This window comes from Sorex fumeus, unplaced genomic scaffold (assembly GCF_029834395.1).
Source record: "Sorex fumeus unplaced genomic scaffold, SorFum_2.1 ptg000073l, whole genome shotgun sequence".
Lineage (NCBI taxonomy): Eukaryota > Metazoa > Chordata > Mammalia > Eulipotyphla > Soricidae > Sorex > Sorex fumeus.
This window is the reverse complement of record NW_026606130.1, coordinates 19392379-19414533: the sequence shown is the minus strand read 5'-3', so window position 1 is coordinate 19414533 and position 22155 is coordinate 19392379. Positions and strand designations below refer to the sequence as shown.

The 22155-nt window shown below is 39.5% G+C and overlaps 1 protein-coding gene across 5 annotated transcripts in view; it reads right to left on the bottom strand.

Moving 5' to 3' along the window:
- The window catches only part of PHF8 (PHD finger protein 8), a 166738-nt gene that overhangs the window by 12253 nt on the left and 132330 nt on the right, over positions 1 to 22155 (bottom strand). For all 5 annotated transcript variants that reach the window (XM_056130102.1, XM_056130103.1, XM_056130104.1 and 2 more), the window contains one exon: positions 19553 to 19648. In XM_056130102.1, coding sequence (XP_055986077.1) covers positions 19553 to 19648 — 96 coding nt within the window. The remainder of the gene's footprint in view (positions 1 to 19552; positions 19649 to 22155) is intronic.

Genomic DNA, 22155 nt, shown 5'->3' with positions numbered 1-22155 from the left:
CTCAGGTTTTTTCCAGATTCTGGCTATTGTAAAGAGTGCTGCAATGAACAAACAATTGCAGATGTCACTTCGACTATACATTTTTGCCTCTCTGGGATATATTCCCAGGAGTGCTATAGCTGGGTCAAATGGCAGATCAAATTCTAATTTTTTGAGAGTCGTCCATACTGTTTTCCAAAAGGGTTGGACCAGCCGGCATTCCCACCAGCAGTGAAGGAGGGTCCCATTCTCGCCACATCCGCGCCAGCACCGGTTGCTTTTGTTCTTGTGGATGTGGGCCAGTCTCTGTGGTGTGAAATGATATCTCATTGTGGTTTTGATCTGCATCTCTCTGATGATTAGTGATGTAGAGCATTTTCTCATGTGCCTTTTTGCCATTCGAATTTCTTCTTTGCGAAAGTTTCTGTTCATTTCCTCACCCCATTTTTTGATGGGGTTGGGTGATTTCTTCTTGTGTAGTTTAACCAGTACCTTGTATATCCTTGAAATCAACCCCTTGTCGGATGTGTACTTGGTGAATATCCTTTCCCATTCTGTAGGCTGTCTTTGTATTTTGGTCAATGTTTCTTTTGAGGTGCAGAAGCTTCTTAGTTTAAGATAGTCCCATTTGTCTATCTCTGTTTTCACTTGCTCGGCCAGTGGCGTGACATCTTTGAAGATACCATTAGCTTCAATATCATGGAGAGTTTTGCCGACTTTGTCTTCAATAAACATTATGGATTCTGGTCTGATGTTGAGGTCATAAATCCATTTTGATCTTACTTTTGTGCATGGTGTTAGGCAGAGATCTGAGCCCACTTTTTTGCATGTAGCAGTCCAATTTTGCCAGCACAGTTTGTTGAAGAGGCTTTCCCTGCTCCATTTCACTTTTCTTTCCCCCTTATCAAAAATTAGATGATTATATGTTTGGGAGGAAATGTCAGTATATTCAACTCTGTTCCATTGGTCTGCAGCTCTGCTTTTGTTCCAGTACCATGCTGTTTTAATTATTACTGCCTTCTAGTAGAGTTTGAAGTTAGGGAGGTTGATTCCTCCCATTTTCTTTTTCCCAAGAATTGCTTTAGCTATTCGTGGGGGCTTATTGTTCCATATAAATTTCAGGAGTGTTTGCTCCATTTCTTTGAAGAATGTCATGGGTATCCTTATAGGGATTGCATTGAATTTGTACAGTGCTTTGGGAAGTATTGCCATTTTGATGATGTTGATTCTCCCCATCCATGAACAGGGGATATTTTTCCATTTCCTCGTGTCCTCTTTTATTTCCTGAAGTAGCGTTTTGTAGTTTTCCTTGTACAGGTCCTTTACTTCCTTAGTTAAGCTGATTCCTAGATACTTGATTTTCTGGGGCACAATTGTGAATGGGATTGTTTTCTTGATGTCACTTGCTTCTCTTTCACTATTTGCGTATAGGAATGCCATGGATTTTTGGGTATTGATTTTATAGCCTGCCACTTTACTATACAAGCCTATTGTTTCGAGGAGTTTCTTGGTAGAGGTTTTAGGGTTCTCTAAGTATAGTATCATGTCATCTGCGAATAGTGAGAGCTTAATTTCTTCTTTCCCTATCTGGATGCCCTTAATATCTTTTTCTTGCCTAATCGCTATTGCAAGTACTTCCAGTACTATATTGAACAGTAGTGGAGAGAGTGGGCATCCTTGTCTCGTCCCTGACCTTAGGGGGAAGGGTCTCAGTTTTTCCCCATTGAGGATGATGTTTGCTGTAGGTTTGTGGTAGATGGCTTTAACTATATTGAGGAAAGTCCCCTCTATCCCCATTTTGGCAAGGGTTTTCATCATGAATGGGTGCTGGATCTTGTCAAAAGCTTTCTCTGCGTCTATTGATATGATCATATGATTTTTATCTTTTCTTTTTTGATATGATGGATTATGTTGATTGATTTCCGAATGTTGAACCATCCTTGCATCCCTGGGATGAATCCCACTTGGTCATGATGTATGATCTTTTTGATGAGTTGTTGTATTCTATTGGCTAGTATTTTGTTGAGAATCTTCGCATCCGTGTTCATCAGGGATATTGGCCTGTAGTTTTCTTTTCTTGTGGTGTCTTTGTTTCCTTTTGGTATTAGAGAGATATGGGCTTCATAGAAGCTGTTTGGGAGAGTTTCTGTTTTTTCAATTTCCTGGAAAAGCTTGAGAAGAATTGGCAATAGGTCCTCTTTAAATGTTTGGAAAAATTCGCTAGTAAATCCGTCTGGGCCTGGGCTTTTGTTTTTGGGAAGACTTTTGATTACAGTTTCAATTTCCTTGATGTGAATGGGTCTATTCAGGTACTCTATATCTTCTTGATTCAGCTTTGGGAGATGGTAGAGATCCAGGAATTTATCCATTTCTTCTAGGTTCTCGTGTTTCGTGGCATAGAGACTTTCAAAGTAGTCTCTGATGATCTCTTGAATTTCTTTAGTTTCTGTTGTGATATCCCCATTCTTATTTCTGATTCGATTTATTAGGGTTCTCTCTCTCTGTTTCTTTGTGAGTGTTGCTAGTGGTTTATCTATCTTATTTATTTTCTCGAAGAACCAGCTCTTGGTTTCATTGATCTTTCGGATTGTTTCTTCGTTTTCCATGTCGTTGATTTCTGCTCTAAGTTTTATGATCTCTTTCCTTCTGCCTGATTTAGGCTCTTTCTGTTGATCCTTTTCTAAGGTCTTGAGCTGTGAGGTCAAATTGTTTATGTGCATCGTTTCTATCGACTTGCAAGATAGGCTTGCAGAGCTATAAATTTTCCCCTTAATACAGCTTTCGCTGCATCCCATAAGTTCTGGTAGTTTGTGTCTTCATTCTCATTTGTTTCCAGGTATCTTTTGATTTCATCCTTGACTTCGTTCCTGACCCACTCATTGTTCAGCATCGAGTTGTTTAATTTCCAGGTGTTTGATTTGGTTCTCCGTGTCTGTGTGTGATTCACTTCTATCCTCAGTGCATCATGGTCTGAAAAGATGGCTGATACTATTTCTATCTTCTTGATTCTGTTGAGGTATGTTTTGTGTCCTAGCACATGATCTATTTTGGAAAATGTTCCGTGCGCACTGGAGAAGAATGTGTATTCTTTCTTTTTGGGGTGTAAAGCCCTGTATAAGTCCATAAGCCCTTTCTCTTCTATTACTTCTTTCAAAGCCAATAATTCCTTGCTGGGTTTTGTTCGTGTTGATCTATCCAGAGGTGATAAGGCGATGTTGAAGTCTCCAAGTACTATTGTGTTGGTAGTGATGTCCTCCTTAAAATCTGTTAGCAGTTGTTTTAAATATTTAGCTGTTCCCTCATTAGGTGCATATACATTTAAGAGTGTGATTTCTTCCTGTTGTACGTATCCCTTGATGATGAGAAAATAGCCTTCACTGTCCCTTCTAATCTTTTTCAAGGTGAAATTAATGTTGTCAGATACTAGTATGGCCACCGCAGCTTTTTTGAGGGAGTTGTTTGTTTGCAGGATTGTTTTCCATCCTTTGACTTTGAGTCTGTGAGAAACCAATTTCTTAACTATCTGACTTTCAGTAGAAATACTTCCAGGGTCAATAATTAAAATAGCAGAAATCCAAAACCAACATTTAATTCTTGAACCCAGCTGTAGAAAGCAAATCACTTCACAATGCTCTTTTAGCATGTCTGATTTGGGGTGGGGTGGTAAACTCTAAATAATAGTGGTGAATCTTTTATTGAAACAATGAATCTAATCAAAGCAGATAGAGTGTTAACTAGAATTCATCTGCCTCACAGGGACTGGGAGGGGTGGGGGTGGGGTTTTATTGGGGTTCTTCATGGTAAAAAATAAGTATTGGTAAAGGGAAATGTGTTTGATATTTGTATGACTGAGACCTATACCTGAAAGCTTTGTAACCTTTCCCACAGTGATTCAATAAATAAATAAATAAATAAAAATAAAAGATAGGATGCGCCGACAAGGGGTTGATATAAAGGATATACAAAGTACTGGTTGAACTCCACAAGAAGAAAACATCCAACCTCATCAAAAAATGGGGCGACGAAATGAATAGAAACTTTCTCAAAAAATCCGAATGGCTAATAGGCACATGAGAAAATGCTCCACATCATTAATGATCAGGGAGATGCAGATCAAAACCACAATGAGATATCATTTCACACCACAGAGACTGGCACACATCCACATGAACAAAAGCAACCGGTGTTGGCACGGATGTGGCGAGAAAGGGACCCACCTTCACTGCTGGTGGGAATGCCGACTGGTTCAGCCCTTTTGGAAAACAGTATGGATGATTCTCAAAAAACTAGAAATCGAGCTCCTATTTGACCCAGCAATACCACTCCTGGGAATATATCCCAGAGAGGCAAAAAAGTATAGTCGAAGTGACATCTGCACTTGTTTGTTCATTGCAGCACTCTTTACAATAGCCAGAATCTGGAAAAAACCTGAGTACCTGAGAACAGATGACTGGTTAAAGAAACTTTGGTACGTCTACACAATGGAGTACTATGTAGCTGTTAGAAAAGAGGAAGTCATGAAATTTACATACAAGTGGTACTACATGGAAAGTATCATGTTAAGCGAAATGACTCAGAAAGAGAGGGATAAACATAGAAAGATTGCATTCATCTGGGGAACATAAAGTAACAAAATAGGAGACTAACACCCAAGAATGGTCAAGATTAGTACCAGGAATTTTACTCCATGGCATGGAGGCCAGCCACACATGCTAGGGGAAAAGGCAGCTCAGATAGAGAAGGGAGCACCAAATAAAGGGTGTTGGGAGGATCATCCCAGGATGGGAGAAGTATGCTGAAAGTAGACTATAGACCAAACATGATTGCCACTCATTGCCTCTTTTGCAAACCACAACACCCAATAGGAGAGAGAACAAATGGAATGCCCTGTCTCAGAAGTAGGGTGGGATGGGGGGATAGGGGGTGGGAGGGATACTGGGATCCATGGTGGTGGGAAATGGGCACTGGTGGAGGGATGGATATTTGATCATTGTTTAATTGAAACCCAAGAACAAAAATTTTTAAGTCTACAACTATACCTCATGGTGTCTCACTAATAAAAAAAAAGATGGGATATGCTATATGACAACTATGCCAGTTTTACAACAAATAAATAGCATAAAACAAAAAAGGGCAGACTGGTCTTGATTGAGATCCCCCCCCAAAAATGTATGATAGCCAATATGGAGCCTGTTTAGTATCTGAGTTAAACAAGTACACTGTAGAACATATATTTTTGGTTAGAAACTTGATAAAAATATTAACTTACTATTATTATTAAAACTAATCATAAATTTTATTATATATAGTTATGGGATTGTGCTTATATGAGAAGATGTCCACATTTTTAGAGTGGCATATTGAAGTACATGAAGTATGAATTCAGTGTCTAGGATCTGCTTTAAAACATACACAATTTTGGCTTGGAGAGACAGTAAAGTGCACAGGGCCTACCAAGGTTTGATCCCTGGCATCCCATATGGTCCCCCAAGTCCTGCCAGGAGTGATTCCTGAGTGTAGAGCTAGGAATAAGCCCTGAACATAGGCAGCTGTGGTTGTAAAACCAAATAATAAAATAAAATAAAACACTTAATTTTGAAAAAAAAGGAAGTGATAGATTAAATCAAATATGGCAAAATCTTGAGAATTAGTGATACTTGGTAGTGGAAATATGGAAATTCATTGTACTATTCTATTATAAATTACAGAAATGGTCAATGTTTCTAGGAAGATTTTTAGTCATTAGGGTTTTCTAGGTATACTTTAAAAACATACTTCTGTATGTCATCTTCAAATAGTTTACTTCTTTTCCGTTCTGGATACCCTCCCTTGCCAAAATGGTATGGCCAGGACTTCCAATACTATACTGAATAATAATGGTGAGAGTGTGAAACCTTGTCTTGTGCTTGATCTTAGTAGAAAGGATTTTAGGTCTTCTCCGTCGAGTAACATGTTAGCTGTGGGTTCAAAACTTGAACTGAAAAATACCCTCCTGAAATCTCCTAGAATTAATAAACTTGTACAGTAATGCAGCAGGCTACAAGATCAACATGCATGGGGTACAGTGTCATCAGCAAATCAACCTATATCCAGGGGGCGAGTACATCAGCAAGCTGACGGTGCTTTCAGGCTTCCTGAAACCCCAAGATGGCCAGACCCCAACAACTAGGGACCAAGTTTCCCAAGAAATTAAACAGCCAAAAATTCTATGTGAGAGCCATGCTCACAAACCAACTCCAGCTCAGCTATGCAAGCTCATTTATCAGCCATGCTTCAGAGACCAATAATTAAATCTTGAAAGAGATACGAAGCCACAATTAATCTTGGACCCGTGCAAGGCTGAACAAACTAAAGTAAATTGGAGGAGGATGGATCAGCCTGTTGCCCACCCAAGCAGAGTTCTTGGAAGCCGTCTGTTCCCACAATTCAAAATTAACATTATGACCCCAACCAGATTCCACCATCTCAGGATGTACCTTACCAAGATATTAACCTGTTGAAAATTTGGATTTGCAGTTTTTGTCACTGAAATCTCCAGGATTTCTCAGAGTTAGGATGAGTTACTTCCCCCACTTCCCTATAGTCCTGGAAGCACTGGCAGTAACCCCCATGAACCAACTCCAGCACCACCATGTAAGTTCTTCTACTGTCCTTGCTTCAGAAACCCATACAATTCGAAAGAGATCAAAAGCTGCAGTTACTCTCAGAACTGTGCAAGGCTGTACAAACTGGGTACATTGGAGGGGTACAGATCAGCCTGATGCCTGCTCAAGAATAGCCCCTGGCAGCCACTTGCTTCTACAATCCAAAATCGCTGCCATGCCCCCGGCTGGACTCCCCTATCTTGAGATGGACCTCAATGAGACATTAATCTGCTGAAAATTTGGGTATGCGGCTTTTGTGACTGAAATCTCCTGGTTTCTTGGGGTTAGATGGGCTACCTTCCCCCACCTCTCTGTACTTTCAGAAGCCTCAGTAGTCATGTCCACACCCAAAAGCTGCCACCCTGTTAAAAATTCTACTCCAGCCTTCCCATCGCAAAAAAACACTGAACACTGTGAACAAACACGATGACCTTAGTACCTATATTGCAATTGTAATGCACAAAAGGAGAGAGAGAGATAAAGAAGAAAAGTGCCTACTGTAAAGGAAGGCTGGCATGTGTGTGTGTGTGTGTGTGTGTGTGTTAGGAATGGTAGCAGGGAAACAGGAGACACTGATGGTGGGAAACGTTCACTGGTGGGTGTTAAATCATTGTATGACTGAAACCCAAACATCTTTGTAGTGGTCTATCTCATAGATATTCAATAAAAATTTTTGAAAAACAATTTTTGGAAAGGGAAAAGAGTATCACTAAAACTATCTATGCCTTTAAAAAGTAAACATATTTTAAAAAGCTTGATTGAATAACAAAACTGTCATTATTTTTAATAAATAAACTTTGTGTATGAATTTTCAGAATGTCTGATCTACCTGAAAAAATGTATAGTAATTCTAGATCACTAATCATCAGAAGATGCAGATCAAAACAACGAGATATCATCCTACACCACAGAGACAGGCCCACATCCAAAAGAACAAAAGCAACTGGTGTTGGAGTGGATGTGGCGAGAAAGGGATCCTCCTTCACTGCTGGTGGGAATGCCGACTGGTTCAGCCCTTTTCGAAAACAGTATGGACAATTCCCAAAAAATTAGAAATTGAGCTCCCATTTGAACCAGCAATACCACTCCTGGGAATGCATCACTAAGAGGCAAAAAAGTACAGTTGAAATGACATCTGCACTTCTATGTTCATTGCTGCACTGTTCACAATAGCCCAGATCTGTATAAAACCCGAGTGCCTGAGAACAGATGACTGGTTAAAGAAACTTTGGTATATCTACACAATGGAATACTATGCAGCTGTTAGAAAAGATGAAGTCATGAAATTTACATACAAGTGGTTCTACATGGAAAATATCATGCTAAGTGAGCCAGAAAGACAGGGACAGACATAGAAAGACTGCCCTCATCTGGGGAATATAAAGTAACAAAATGGGAGTCGAACACCCAAGAATAGTTGAGATAAGTACCAGGAGGTCTGCTCCATGGCTTGGAAGCCGGCAGCACATGCTGGGGAAAAAAACAGCTCAGATAGAGAAGGGAACACCAAGTAAAGGATGTTTGGAGGACTCGCTCGGGATACGAGATACATGCTGAAAGTAGACTATAGACTGAACACGATGGCCACTCAATACCTCCATTGCAAACTACAACACCCTAAAGGAATGAGTGAGCAAAAGAGAATGCTCTGCCACAGAGGCGGGGTGGGGTGGGGGGGATGGGGTGTGGGGTGGGAGGGCTATTGGCATCATTGGTGGTGAACAATGGGCACTGGTAGAGGTATGGGTACTCGATCATTGTATAACTGAAACCCAAGCACTAAAGTTTGTCAGTCTACAACTGTACCTCATGGTGTTTCACTAATAAAAAAAGAAAGAAAAAAGAAAATAAAAAAAATAAAATTCAAAAAAAGTATAGTAAATTGTCTGCTTTTTCAATTTAGAAAAAAAGAAAGATCAACAGATAGAAATCTATGGCATTTCTATATGCAAACATTGAAATAAAAGAGAGAGAAATAAAGAAATAGTCCCATTCACAATTGCATTTCAAAATTTCAAGTACCTCAGAATCAGCTTAACTGAAGAGGGAAAAGATATATAAAGAAAAAATGATATTATACTTCTAGAAGAAATATAAGGAAACATAAGGAAATAGGAACACAACCCTGTTCATAGACTGGAAGGATTAATATTGTCAAAATCACAATCCTACACATGAAATATACAAATTCAGTGTAATTCCTATAAAAATGCCCATGACTTGTTTTCTTTTCACACCCTGGTGGTACTCAGATATTACTCCTGGCTCTGCGCTCAGGGATCACTCCTGGCAGGGCTCAAGGGACCATACAGAGTGCCAGAGATGGAACCTGCGTCAACTGTATGCAAGGTAGACACCCTACCCACTGTACTATTTCTCGGTGTCCTCATGAAATTTTTAAAAGGCAGATCAGATGCTGCTAAAATGTATATGGATTAATAAAACACCCAAAATAGCCAAAGCAATCCAAGGAAAAAAGAGATGGGGGCTTTTCTTTTCCCATCTTAAAACTACACTATAAACCCAGATGTAGTAACCATGATAGTGTGGTACTGGAATAAAGACAGTCTCTCAGATTAATGGAATAGAATTGAGAATTCAGAGATGGACTCTGGTCATCATATGTAAACAAAAAGAATTTAGGGCCAAAGCAATAGTATTGTGGGCAAGGCACTTGCCTTGCCCATGGCATATCCAGATTTGATCCCCAGCATTCCATATAGTCTCCTGCCTGAACAGGAGTGATCCCTGAGTGCAGAGCCAGAAGTAAGCCCTGAGCAGCACTCAGTATGAGCCAAAAGCAAACAAAATGAATTCAGACACTTTTCTCACACCCTGCACAAATGCCAATACAAGATATATTAAGAACCTCAATATAATACCTGAATCCATATTGAGGAAAACTTTCATGACACCAAATGCATATTCAATACAATGATTCAATATCATTGACTAAGCCATCAGAATGAAAAATAAACAAATGGGGCTATAACAGTCTTAGAAGCTTCTGTATCACAAAACAAATGATTACCAGAATAAAAAGACATCCTATAAATAGGGAGAAACATTTATCTACAATTCCGATGGTCGCTCTTACATGTGGAATATAAAGAAACATAGAAGAGGAACAACAAATGCCCAAATACAATAGAAACAACAATGAATGTGAGAACTGGTCTTCAGTAGGAAGCATGTCATTGTGGGGGTGGGTGGGATATAACCATGAAGGGAGCATAAATATAATATGTATGATACAATAAAAGTAACAGTATTGTAAACCACAGACCCTAAAAAGAAAAGACAAAAAGGTACCTATTACATGGGCAGGTAAGTAGGTGGGAGGGAAACAAGGGACATTGGTGGAAGGAAGTGGGCACTGGATTGGTGTTGGAATACTGTACACCTGAAACTCAACCAGGAGTAACTTTATAGTTTATGGTAATTCAAAAAAAAAAATAAGGAAAAACCAGTTTCATCAAAAAATGGAGAGGTGAACAGAAACTTCCCCAAAGAAGATATACAGATGGACAGTAAGCAAGCAAGTAAGCAAAGGCCCTCCCGTTGATCATCGATTTGCTCGAGCGGGCCCAGTAACGTCTCCATTGGAGACTTTGTTGTTACTGTGTTTGGCATATCGAATACTCTCGGTAGCTTGCCGGGCTCTCCGAGAGGGGCAGAGGAATCGAACTCGGGTCGGCCATGTTGGCCGCTTGTAAGGCAAACGCCCTACCAAATACTCTGTCACTATCATGAAGGAAATGGAAATAAAAACACACTATCATCTCACACCAGTGAGACTTGCACACATCACAAAGAAGAAAACCAGCCAGTGTTGGCGTGGATGTGATGAGAAAGAACCCTCATCCAATGCTAGTGGGAATGCTGGATAGTTTAATCTTTTTGGAAAACATAGGCAACCTGTCAAAAAACTAAGAACTGAGCTTCCATATGACACAGCAATTCCAGTTCTGGGCATAGACCATAAGAACCAAAAAAATCTAATTAGAAAAGGCATTTTGATGCTATTTTCAGAGCGGGTAGGGTGCTTGCCTTGCACGCAGCTAACCCGGGTTTGATTCCTCCATCCCTCTCAGAGAGCTTGGCAAGTTACCGAGAGTATCCAGCATGCATGGCAGAGTGTGGCAAGCTCCCCATGGCCAATTCGATATGCCAAAAACAGTAACAAGTCTCACAGTTTGTTGTGAGACATTACTGGTGCCCACTTGAGCAAATCAATGAACAACAGGAAAACAGTTAAAATCTAGAAACAAACCATGCCAAGGACAGATGACTGGATAAACAAAGATGATATATATATCATCTTTGTTTATATATATATATATATATATACACACACAGAGAATGAAATATCTGCTCATGATATATATATATATAATGAAATTACTATTAGCCTAAAGAAAGAGAAAATCATGCAATTTGCCACTATGTAGATGGTATTGAAATGTATCATGCTGAGTAAAGAAGGCCAGGAGAGACACAGATACAGAACAATCTCTCTCTGGAATATAAAGAAGCACAGCAATGGAATAACAAAAGGACAAGAGCAACACAATCTAAGAACTGGTCGACAGAACTGAGCTTAGCATAGCAGTGAAATGTAGGGAGAAGGGAGGTATTGAGGTAGGGAGGAGTGAGAGGAGGACCTTGAGACAATGATAGAAGAAAATAGACACTCTTGGGGGTTATTGTACAGAATTTTGTATTCATGAAACTCTAATGTTGACAGTAAAATTATAAATCATGGTTACTAAATTGAAAATGAATTATCTTTTTTTTTGAGGGGCCACTATCCAGTGGTGCTCAGAGTTACTCCGGCTCTTCTCTAAGGGATCACTCCTAGTGGGGATTGGGGGCCCATATGGGATTCCAGGGTATCAAACCCAGGTTGGTCATGTGCAAGAAAATTACCCAGCCTGCTATAGTATCTCTCCAGCAGCTAAAATTAAAAAACTTTTTTGAAAAAGAAGGGGGAAAATTTAATATAAAAAATAGAAAATGACTCATAAAAGCAGATTAGTGGGTGGGATGCAATGGAGATGCTGAGGGTAGGGGGGATTGGTGGAAGAAAGTGGAAACTGGAGAAGAGAATGGTTTTGAAACACTGTATACCTGAAACACAATCATGAGTAACTTTGTAATTTCACAGACTAAATAAGTTTTTTAAAAAATAAGAAAAGAAACAATTAATGTCATTCACAATGACTAAATAAGAAAAATAAACAATATTCATCCATTTATAAGTGAATTTCATGACTTCATTTTTCTAACAGCTGTATAGTATTCCACTGTGTAGATATACCACAGTTTTTTTTTTTATCCAGTAGTCTGTCCTTGGGCACTCATTTACAGATTCTGGCTATGGTAAATAGTACTGTAATGGGCATCGGGGTGCAGATGGTGTTTCTGCTGTGCATTTTGAGGCTCCCAGGGTCTATTCATAGAATTGGTATTGCTGGGTCATACGGAAGCTCAATTCCTAGTTTTGTTTTTACAAGTGACCATATTGGGCTGGAGTGATAGCACAGCGGTAGGGCGTTTGCCTTGCACGCAGTCAACATGACTGACCTGAGTTTGATTCCTCCGCGCCTCTCGGAGAGCCCAGCAAGCTACCAAGAGTATCTCGCCCGCACGGCAAAGCCTGGCAAGCTCCCCGTGACGTATTCAATATGCCAAACACAGTAACAACAAGTCTCACGATGGAGACGTTACTGGGTCTGCTTGAGCAAATCGATGAACAATGGGAGGACCGTGACCATACTGTTTTCCAAAAAGGCTGGACTATCTGGGATTCCCACCAATAATGAATGAGAGTCCCTTTCTCCCTGCATCTGCGTGCACCAGCACTGGTTGTTCTTGTTCTTTTTGATGTGTGCCAGTCTCAGTGGTGTGAGATGCTATTTCACTGTTGTTTGAATCTCCCCAAGTTCTAATGGTGCCTTATATATATTTGACATTAACCCCTTGTCAGTCAGGTATTGGGTAAATAGCACAGCGGGTAGGGCGTTCGCCTTACAAGCGGCCAACATGGCCGACCCGAGTTCGATTCCTCCGCCCCTCTCGGAGAGCCCGGCAAGCTACCGAGAGTATTTGATATGCCAGACACAGTAACAACAAAGTCTCCAATGGAGACGTTACTGGGCCCGCTCGAGCATTCTATATCAATGCACAAGTATTACTCATAAATTCTTAAGTATATTTTGTATGGTTCTCCTTAATTTTGTAAATGTGGTAGTTTTAAAAGAAGGCCCTGAGTTCTTGGACAACTTTTTTTGATAGATGAGTACATGTTCCCTCCAGTTGAATCTAAGCACACACACAGATGACTAATTCCTAACTATGCAAAAAGCTATGACTGAAAATTTCGAAGAGTTAGAAATATGGGCAATTACCATATAAAATTTCACAAAAGAAGAAATTCTCATGCTAATACAAACATACAGGAAATGTTTAATTAAAGAAAGGCAAATTAAATCAGATGAAGCTCAGTGGTAGAGAACATGCTTCATATTTATAGGGCCCTCAGTTAAATTCCCTAGTACCCAAAACAAAGAAATAAATACATAGTAAGTAAATAAATAAATGAGATACTATTGTAAGTTAACAAAGATCAAAATAGTACAAATATAGACACTGCTTGTTCTTAACCTAGTACAGTTCTCTCTTTTTGGCATGCTAACAGAATCTGACTTGGTGGAATAGCAATAATTGTCACTAAAAATAGTCTTCTGGCTTCTGTGGAGGAAAATCCTGGCCATGTAACAATTTCAGCCAAAGGAAACTTTTTTAAAGTGGAATTTAGAACTTTTTGGTGTGGGTGCTTCTGAACAGTCCTGTTTCTTTGTGCTTTTACTTTTCCTGTTCTTTATATCCTTTATGTCAGAGGTATGGCAGCCATCTTGTGACCCTAAGGCTATTTATTGATAAGCACTCACTAAGGGTGCCTGAGAGGTGCCTCTTTTCACAGGTAAACAAATTATTATGTTCAGCATTTGTGGGGATTTCATAAAAAAAAGTGCACTCACACATAGCCAGTGGGAATGTAAACAAGCACAACCTTTTTGGTAAGCTATTTAGCAACACATTTCAAAAGTTTCTAAAACATTCATGTTCACAAACTGTATTGCAAATGAATAGGGAAAACAATACCTGTGTAATCCCATCAACAGTCAAGACTCAGAGACTATAAAACCCAGCTCCTGGAAGAGAACAGCGCAGAGTCTCCTGCCCCCACACCTGGCTGTCCTCACTGGGGCCCCTTGGAGGGAGTGGGTGAGTTTTCCTCCCCACCCTGACCAGCGCTCCGGCAGCCGAAGACCTCCAGAACCAGCCACCACCATGCTGAGACCACTCTCCACATGCATGAAGGGACCAGCAGAGGAACAAAGGCATGCGGGTCCCGGGGCTGAGATCTTCAAGCCTAGTTGGATCGGGGCTGAGCATCCTCCACCCAGATCCTCCATATTCCAGTAGGCAGGGGTCACACCCACGAACTGGCCCCCTCGCGCCGTGTAATCCGATCACAGCCAAGACTCAGAGACTATAAAACCCAGCACCCGCAAGCATGCAACATCTTATTATCTCATTCTTACTTTGGACAAACTGGCAGGCTACCAAATGTTACCTGCCCACACGGCAGAGTCTGGCAAACTCCCCGTGGCATACCCAATATGCCAAATACCAGTAACAATGATGGGGCTCATTCTCCTAACCCTGAAAGAGCCTTGAATATGGCACTTTTAAAAAAATTCTCAGGGCTAGGATGAAGGAGACGTTACTGCTTGAGGCAATCGACGAACAACAGGATGGTCATAATCGTGATCGTGAATGCAAAACAATCTCTAAGAAAAATAAAGCACATAACTATATAAAGTATGTCTGCAACTAACTAAAAAATAAAATATATCCGTGTTTTTATTTGTTTATATATAATTTCAGTGTGGATAAAGATGAAACCACTAGGACTCATAAATAAATCTCAGAGAGATACAAGTTCCAGAGATGCCTCCACACCCTGTGCCAGGTTGAATTCATCCAGGGCACTGTGGAGAGGAGCAGGAGAGCCCAGCACCTCAACAGAACCCCAACAACTGAAAATCTCCGAACCCAATTGCCGACATGCTCACAGTCAATCTCCACAGGTTGGTATAAGCCTCTCATGCATGAGAATGGATCCGCTGAAAAACTCAGGTATGTGGGTTTTGTGACCAAAATCTCCAGCCTCTCATGGAGTCAGGAATGGGCAACCTCCTCCCATCTCCCTGTGCTTCCATCAACCGGGCATTCATGCCTGTGAACTGCCTCTGGTGTCATATAAGCTCATTAACGGCCATGATCTGAAGACGGACAAATCTCAGAAGAGAGACACAAGCTGTAGAGATGCATCTGGACCCCAAAGTCACCATCCAGTTGAAAATTTAACTCCAGGTCTATCACCCTATTATAAATTTTAGTTCCTAAATTTCATGGCTGTATGACATCACATACTCTATTCCACTGATCTATCAAGAGTAGCACACCACATTTGATGGGGTGTAAAATAGAAGGCAACCTATCTCAGAAAAAATTATATAATCACACAAGACTCAATCTTACAATATGTTACAACAAGTTAGTAACCTCTTACACAAGGTCTTGATGGCTCCAAGATGAGATACAACAATTTTCATACACTTTACTCTAAGGAAACCTTTTTGGTCATTTTAGCCAACTATTAATACAAGCAATACAAAATAAATTATTTAGGATCTGCCTTTGGGGGCTGGCTTGGGTGGTAGTGTTAAAATTTAAAATAATGGTGGTGGAAAGGTATAATGGTGGTGGGTTGGCACTGGATTATTGCATGTAATAAATTATTGTGAACAACTTTATAAAAATAAAATTTAAAAAAACGATGAAACCAGTAATAGTGGCTGACTCTACTGTTTGGAATTTGGAAGACTGCAAAACAGGGTTGGTAGGCAGATTTTTCACTGTTTATTTTCTTCTAAAATTTTATGGATATTCTAAGTCAGTTCATTTAAAGCACTATCAGTAATTGTGTAAACTTGGCATTAGGCTAAGTGCCCCACATTAAATTAGTTAAGTAAATTAGGTATATCCCTGGAACAAAATAGTTTGCAGTCATTAAAAAATTTCTTATAGTTCTTATACTCTACATTTCTGTAGAGTATTAATCACAAGTCAAAGTATGTGTTAACAACCTTGAAAATGTGAACAATAAAGAACAACTCAGAAAGTTGGAAGAGGGAAGGAATAAAAGTGGCACCAATATCCTAAGAAAGAAAGTGAGTAATCCAGAGATCAAGAAAAAAAGACTGGAGACATTAATTCTATTATTCTGAGTTTTGGAGATAACTACCAGAAGACAAAAACTGAAAATTTCCTTTTAGGCATGGCACTGAAGGTAGGAAAGCAGAAGTAAAACCTTACATTTCATCCTAAAATCCTCTGCACTTTTTGATTCACTACCAGATATACACACTATTTTGATTAAAAGGCAAAAAAATTAAAGTAGGGTATATTATTGTATTGCAAGTGTGATTTTAATCACGGATATAAAGACAGGTAGAAAATAAAAGACTAGAAGGTTATATGTCAAAATGTTATTATGATTGCTTTTGAATAATAAAATTATGGGCAGTTTCTTATTTATTTATATGTCCCCCTACTTTCTGTAGTTTCCAATTTGCAAATAAGCTGGAAACAACAGAAAGAAAAATCAGAAAACAGGCCTAAACTAAAAATAATAAAACATTTGTTTAGTAAGAGAACATTCTCCAGGACTTCCCTGCCACACAAATTTCCAAACTCCAAGCAAATGCCAGTAAGGTTGAATTAGGAGAGCAGGCCTTTGATTTTACAGAGAATCACAAGTAGTAAGATGCCAGTATCTTCTCTATGAGACTTTTATAGCAGTGACTCTCATTTCAGTCATATTTCTCTGTGTACAAAGTAAGATTTTGCAGCTTCCTCTATCAAGAGATGGAAATATAGCTTTAGGGATGGCTCGGTACCTAAAATTTTTGCCTTGTAAGTAATAAAATCATTGAATTCAATCCTTGGTGCCTTCGACCTGTGATAAAATTGGTCCCGGTGGCTCTGCTGTTTGTGAACCCTGGCACCACAATAGTGTGTGTGATCCCTGATGTCCTGTAGCCAATCTATGTGTAAGCACTACAACTGAAAGATGTGTGAGTTTTTCAGTCAGGAGAAAGCAAACCCTGGTGAGCATAAGTGTGGGAACACCACATAAAAGCATAGGCAACCCTGATCCTTATAACATCAATAAAGCTAAGAAAAAGTGGAAAAACTCTTTTTAAAAAAAAAAGAGTTGGAGGTCCAGAGAGGTATTACAGCAGGCAGAGTGCTTTCCTTGTGCTCAGCTGACCTGGGTTTTATCCCTGGCACCCCATATGGTTTCCCAAGACCTACCAGGAGTGATCCCTGAACTCAGAGTCAGGAGTTAAGCCCTGATCACTGCCAGGTGTGGCCCCAAAATAAAATACAACAACTTAAAAATGGAGACAAACTATTTCTCCATCCTTTGAATTGTTAACTAAGTAACTTGCTTTAGTTAATGAGACAATAGCAAACATGATACAAACTGAGACTTGAAAATTACCTGCATACTGGGGTTTGCCCTTGCTCTCCTGTTGCTGGAAACCTTTGTGCTAACTTATGAAAAAGCTTGGACTGGCTTTCTGATAAACGGAATACTGTAAGTAGAGAGGCCCTAGACACCCCAAATTAGGTCTCAGAGACCTCAGGGAGATCACTTTCAGACCATACAGTCCCACCCCACCTCTATAGGCAAGAACAACAGTTGTGTTAACTTACAAAACTATGAGACATGATAACTACTGTTGCTCTTTCTAAAATACTAAGTTTTGAGGCTCGGGAAATAAGCTAGGCATCAGAGGTACATGCTTTGCATGTGAAAAGACCCAAGTCCAATTCAATCTGTAGCAATAAATGGCCAGAAATACTGAGCCTGAGCAATGCTGCATCACTGGGCCCCTGAGCACTGCATGAGACCCGCAAAAATAAATAAGCAAACTAAGCCACTAAGTTTTGGGTACTTTGAGAAACAACAAAAGCTCACAATACCCTTCAACATGAAATATATCCAGTCAATGACATAAGTAATTTTATTACCCTCCAAATTCCATTTTTAATGATCATTCATTTTTTTCATTCATTTTTTTATTGAATCACCTTGAGCAACAAAAGCTTCCATGTTTGAGTTCCAGTCATACAATTATCAAACACCCATCCCTTCACCAGTGTACTTTTTTCTTTTTCTTTTTCTTTAAGTTTTATTTATTGAATCACTGTGAGAACAGTCACAAAGCCTTTCAGTTTAAGTCTTGGTCAGTCATACAATGATCAAACACCCGTCCCTTCACCAGTGCACATTTTCCACCACCAAGAACCCCAGTATACCCCCCTCCAACCACCCCCTCACCCCCGCCTGTGTGGCAGATTTCCACTTTACTCTCACTCTCTACATTGACCATACTCAATATTACGACAAAAGACCCAACATTATTATTTGGAATTTTCCCCAACTTTCAGACCTGCCAAAAAGACATCATTAGATAATTTGTTTTCTATTGCTGATTATGAAGAGCATATGATGTCGTGTAGCCGCAATAGCAGCCACACAATTTTGGATTTCTGATATTTTAGTAATAAGCCTAGAGGGAATATTGCCAAAAGCCCCTGGGTTCTGAGCTTGGTTTGTGTACCTCTGGGATCATGGTCATTCAGGAGCCAGAGGAGGCGTTTTTGGGTGGCAACCCGGGGCCTTGTCAGAGTGGGGAGCAGGGCTGATTCCAACCCCCATCCCAAGAGGCTCCGCCTGCCTTGTCAATGCAGTCTCATACCTGGCTGTCTATTAGGCTCTAAAAGATGGAGGCCACCATGCTGCTGCCACAAGGGGGGACAGGCAGAGGGACAAACACCCTTCCCCTCCCAGGGTGGCATAGCACCTTGGTTAAATGGACAGTCCAGATGCATTTCGGTTGGGCATTATATTTTGCTCAGATTTTCCCCAGTGTACTTTTTCTACCACCAATGCCCCCGGTATCCCTTACCTACCCTCTGTGTCCCACCCCTCCCCCTGCCTCTATGGTAGACAATTTCCCTCTTAATCTCTCTCTACTTATGGGCATTATGGTTTGCAATACAGATCAGAGGCCATCATGTTTGGTCCTTTCTCCCTTTCTCAGATATGTACAATGATGATAATCCACAGAGTCTGGTACTCAATAGTTAACAGATTTTCCTTCCTTGGTCAACAATCTCTCATAAGTATTGGGATGATGGTGCAAAAATTTCTTACAGCCTTAGATTCCTTGGTAAAAATTGTTTAATGTCTTACTCTTTTCAGCTCAAGTCATATAATAACAGAAGCAACATGCTCCATTACCTATATGTTTGCAGACCAAAAAACTCTACATTACCAATTACACTAGCACCTTTAACACAGTTTCTGGCATACTGCAGGTTTCCAACAAACGTTTGAGTAAATTGGACTGGAAAGACAGTACAGTGGTTGAGGTACATGCTTTGCATGCTGCTGATCCAAGTTTGATCCTGGTACCCCATATAATTCTGTTAGCACCACTGGATGTGGCCCAACTCCCCGAAAGGTGGGGTCAGAGAGATAGTGCAGCACGTAGGGTGATTGCTTTGCATATTGGCCAATGCAAACTTGTATCCCAGTACCTTATATGGTCCCCAAAACTGCCATGAGTGATCCCTGAACAGAGTCAGGGGTGCCTCCAATAAAGACCCCAAATGTTTGAGTAAACAACAAATGAATGGTTCAATCATATACTCCTATATTAACTTTTTTGGGAAAGACTACTTTTCTCTACTACCTGCAAATTTCAAGTACAGAATACCTTTAGGACTCCATGGAGCATCATCTGAATTCTTCTTTTTCTTGGGTCTAGATTTCAAAGCAGGATCATCATCATCAGACTCCAATGAAGGGTAGACTGTAGAGAGAGGGAAAAGCAGGGTAAATTGAGATCTCATCCTGAAGTGCGAACACAAAATGATACTACATCAAAGCAACTCCCACTCATCTAAAAGTGGATCCTTTACTTAATCCATATTTAAATGCAGGAATCCTTGAATTGTCATATATTTTTCATTTTTCTTCCTATATACATTACTGGAAATAGCTATGAGTATTTCCTAGATTAATTTTGTATAAGAAGCCTTCTCTTATACACTGGAGTTACGTGTAATATAGTATTTAAGACCTAATTGGAAAATCTTTTATCACCAATTTACTGTGAGGACAAAGCTATGAATTACTTAATTTCAAGCTAAGGAGACTAATCATACTGTTGAGACTTTGTGTTTGCAGAATTTACAGAAAAAGACTTACTTCATACAAAATTATTCAAAAGAAACAAAAAGATATTTTGGACTGAACTGGGAACAAGAATATTATAAATGAATGATGTAAATGATAAAGCACATGAAACTATAAAATTAAGTAGATATATGTATATCTAAGTATACCATTATGTACAATATAAACAACTATTTTTTAAAATTTTTATTAGTGAAACACCATGAGGTACAGTTGTAGACTTACAAATTTTTGTGCTTGGGTTTGATCCCTGGTACATCCCACATGCTGAGTGCAATACCAATGACACTGCTGTTTCGTGATCTCAAGCACCACAAACATGTGTGGCATCTGGTATACCACAAACATAAGACCAGGTGAAGGCCACTAAATATGCAAGTACCACAACTGAAGTGTGTGACCTAGCAAGTACAACTAAAAAGAGTGTAAGCACTGCAATGAAGTGTGCAACATCTGATGAGCAACACAATCAAGTGCATGTGACCTCTAGTAATATAAACAACAAAAGGCAAGGAAAAGAGGGAAAATCACCAAAATGTTCCCTTTCCTAATACTCCCAAAGGCTGCCAGTGGTATTTTGTTGCACATAAAAGGTTTTTCCATTACAAGAAAAGAAATGTGGTGTAATTCTGGATCCATTAGTCTGTTAGTTTAGAAAAACTTCTTAAAGAGAACCATGTCTCAACAAAAATAAGAATATTGATAAGGGGATAAAAACATGAAACTGATTTGGAGGCAGTAGAAACAATAGTATATATCAAAAGCTTAAACATTGACAATATTGTAACCCTATCACCTGAACTACAAAGGAACCAATAAAGAATTTTTAAACTGAAAAATACAATGGCTTGAATGAAAAATTCACTAGAGGAGGCTCAACAACAAAGTCTGAGTAAATAAAAGAAACAAAGGTGAATATTTTAAAAGCATAACAACATGTACAGACATGCAGAGTAACTTGCTGAGTGAAATGAGTCAGAGGGAGAGAGACAGACATAGAATGATGGCACTCATTTGCAAGATAGAAAAAACAAAGTATGAGAATAATACTCAAGGACAATAGAGATAAGGGTCAAGAGGACTGGTCCATGGTAAGAAGCTTGCCTCAAAGGGGAAGGTGGAGTGCAGTTAGTACAGAGAAGGGACCACTATGATAATGATAGTTGGAAATGATCCACGATCACTCTAGACAAGAACGGAATGCTGAAAAGAGGTAAAGTTATATGCATGATACCCTTTCAGTAATAGTATTGCAAACTACAGTGTCTGAGAGAAAGAGAAAGAGGCAGGGGGAGGAAGAAAAGTAAAGTGTCATAGAGGCACGGTGCAGGGACTGGAGAGAAACTGGGACATTGGTGTGGGAAATGTGCACTGGTGAAGGGATTGGTGTTGAAATGCTGTATAACTGAAACTTAATCATGAACAACTTTGTAACTGTATCTCACAGTGATTCAATTAATTTTTCATTTTTTAAAAATCATAATAAATAAGCATAATAAATAAAAACAGAAGAATAAAAAGAATAAAGAAAAAGGGAGAGATAGCTCAATGGGTTGAGTGCATGTTTTGTATGTGGAAAGTCCAGGTTTGAACCCTGGCACCACAGGGTCCCCCAAGCACCACTAGGAATAACCTCTGAGCCAAGTGCAGCCTCTGAACACCATAATATGTGGCACAAACCCCAGCCAGCCCCCCCCAAAGAAAAATGAAAAACAGATAAAGAGACCTGTGGAACACTATTAAGCTAACTGATATATTAATATGTGATTTCCAGAAGGAAAGAAGAGAAAGAGGCATAAAGACTACATGAAGATATGAAAGGGCAAAAAAAATCACATTTTAAAAGATACATCACAATATATATATCTTAGAAAATTCTGAGTAGGATTAATTCAGATATCCATACTAAGTCACATTACATTGAAAAGGTCAATTATCTCTGCAGTAAACACATTTGTTTCAGTATTATGTTTACTGAAATGGTCATTGCTATACCTTGGAGTAAACTGAAAAATGGTACTAAAAAAAGAAAAGGTCAATTAGGCAAATTCAAGGGAAAATGCCTTGAAAACAGTAATGAATAATTACCCTGTCATCTAAAAAGAAATTATAATAAAGATT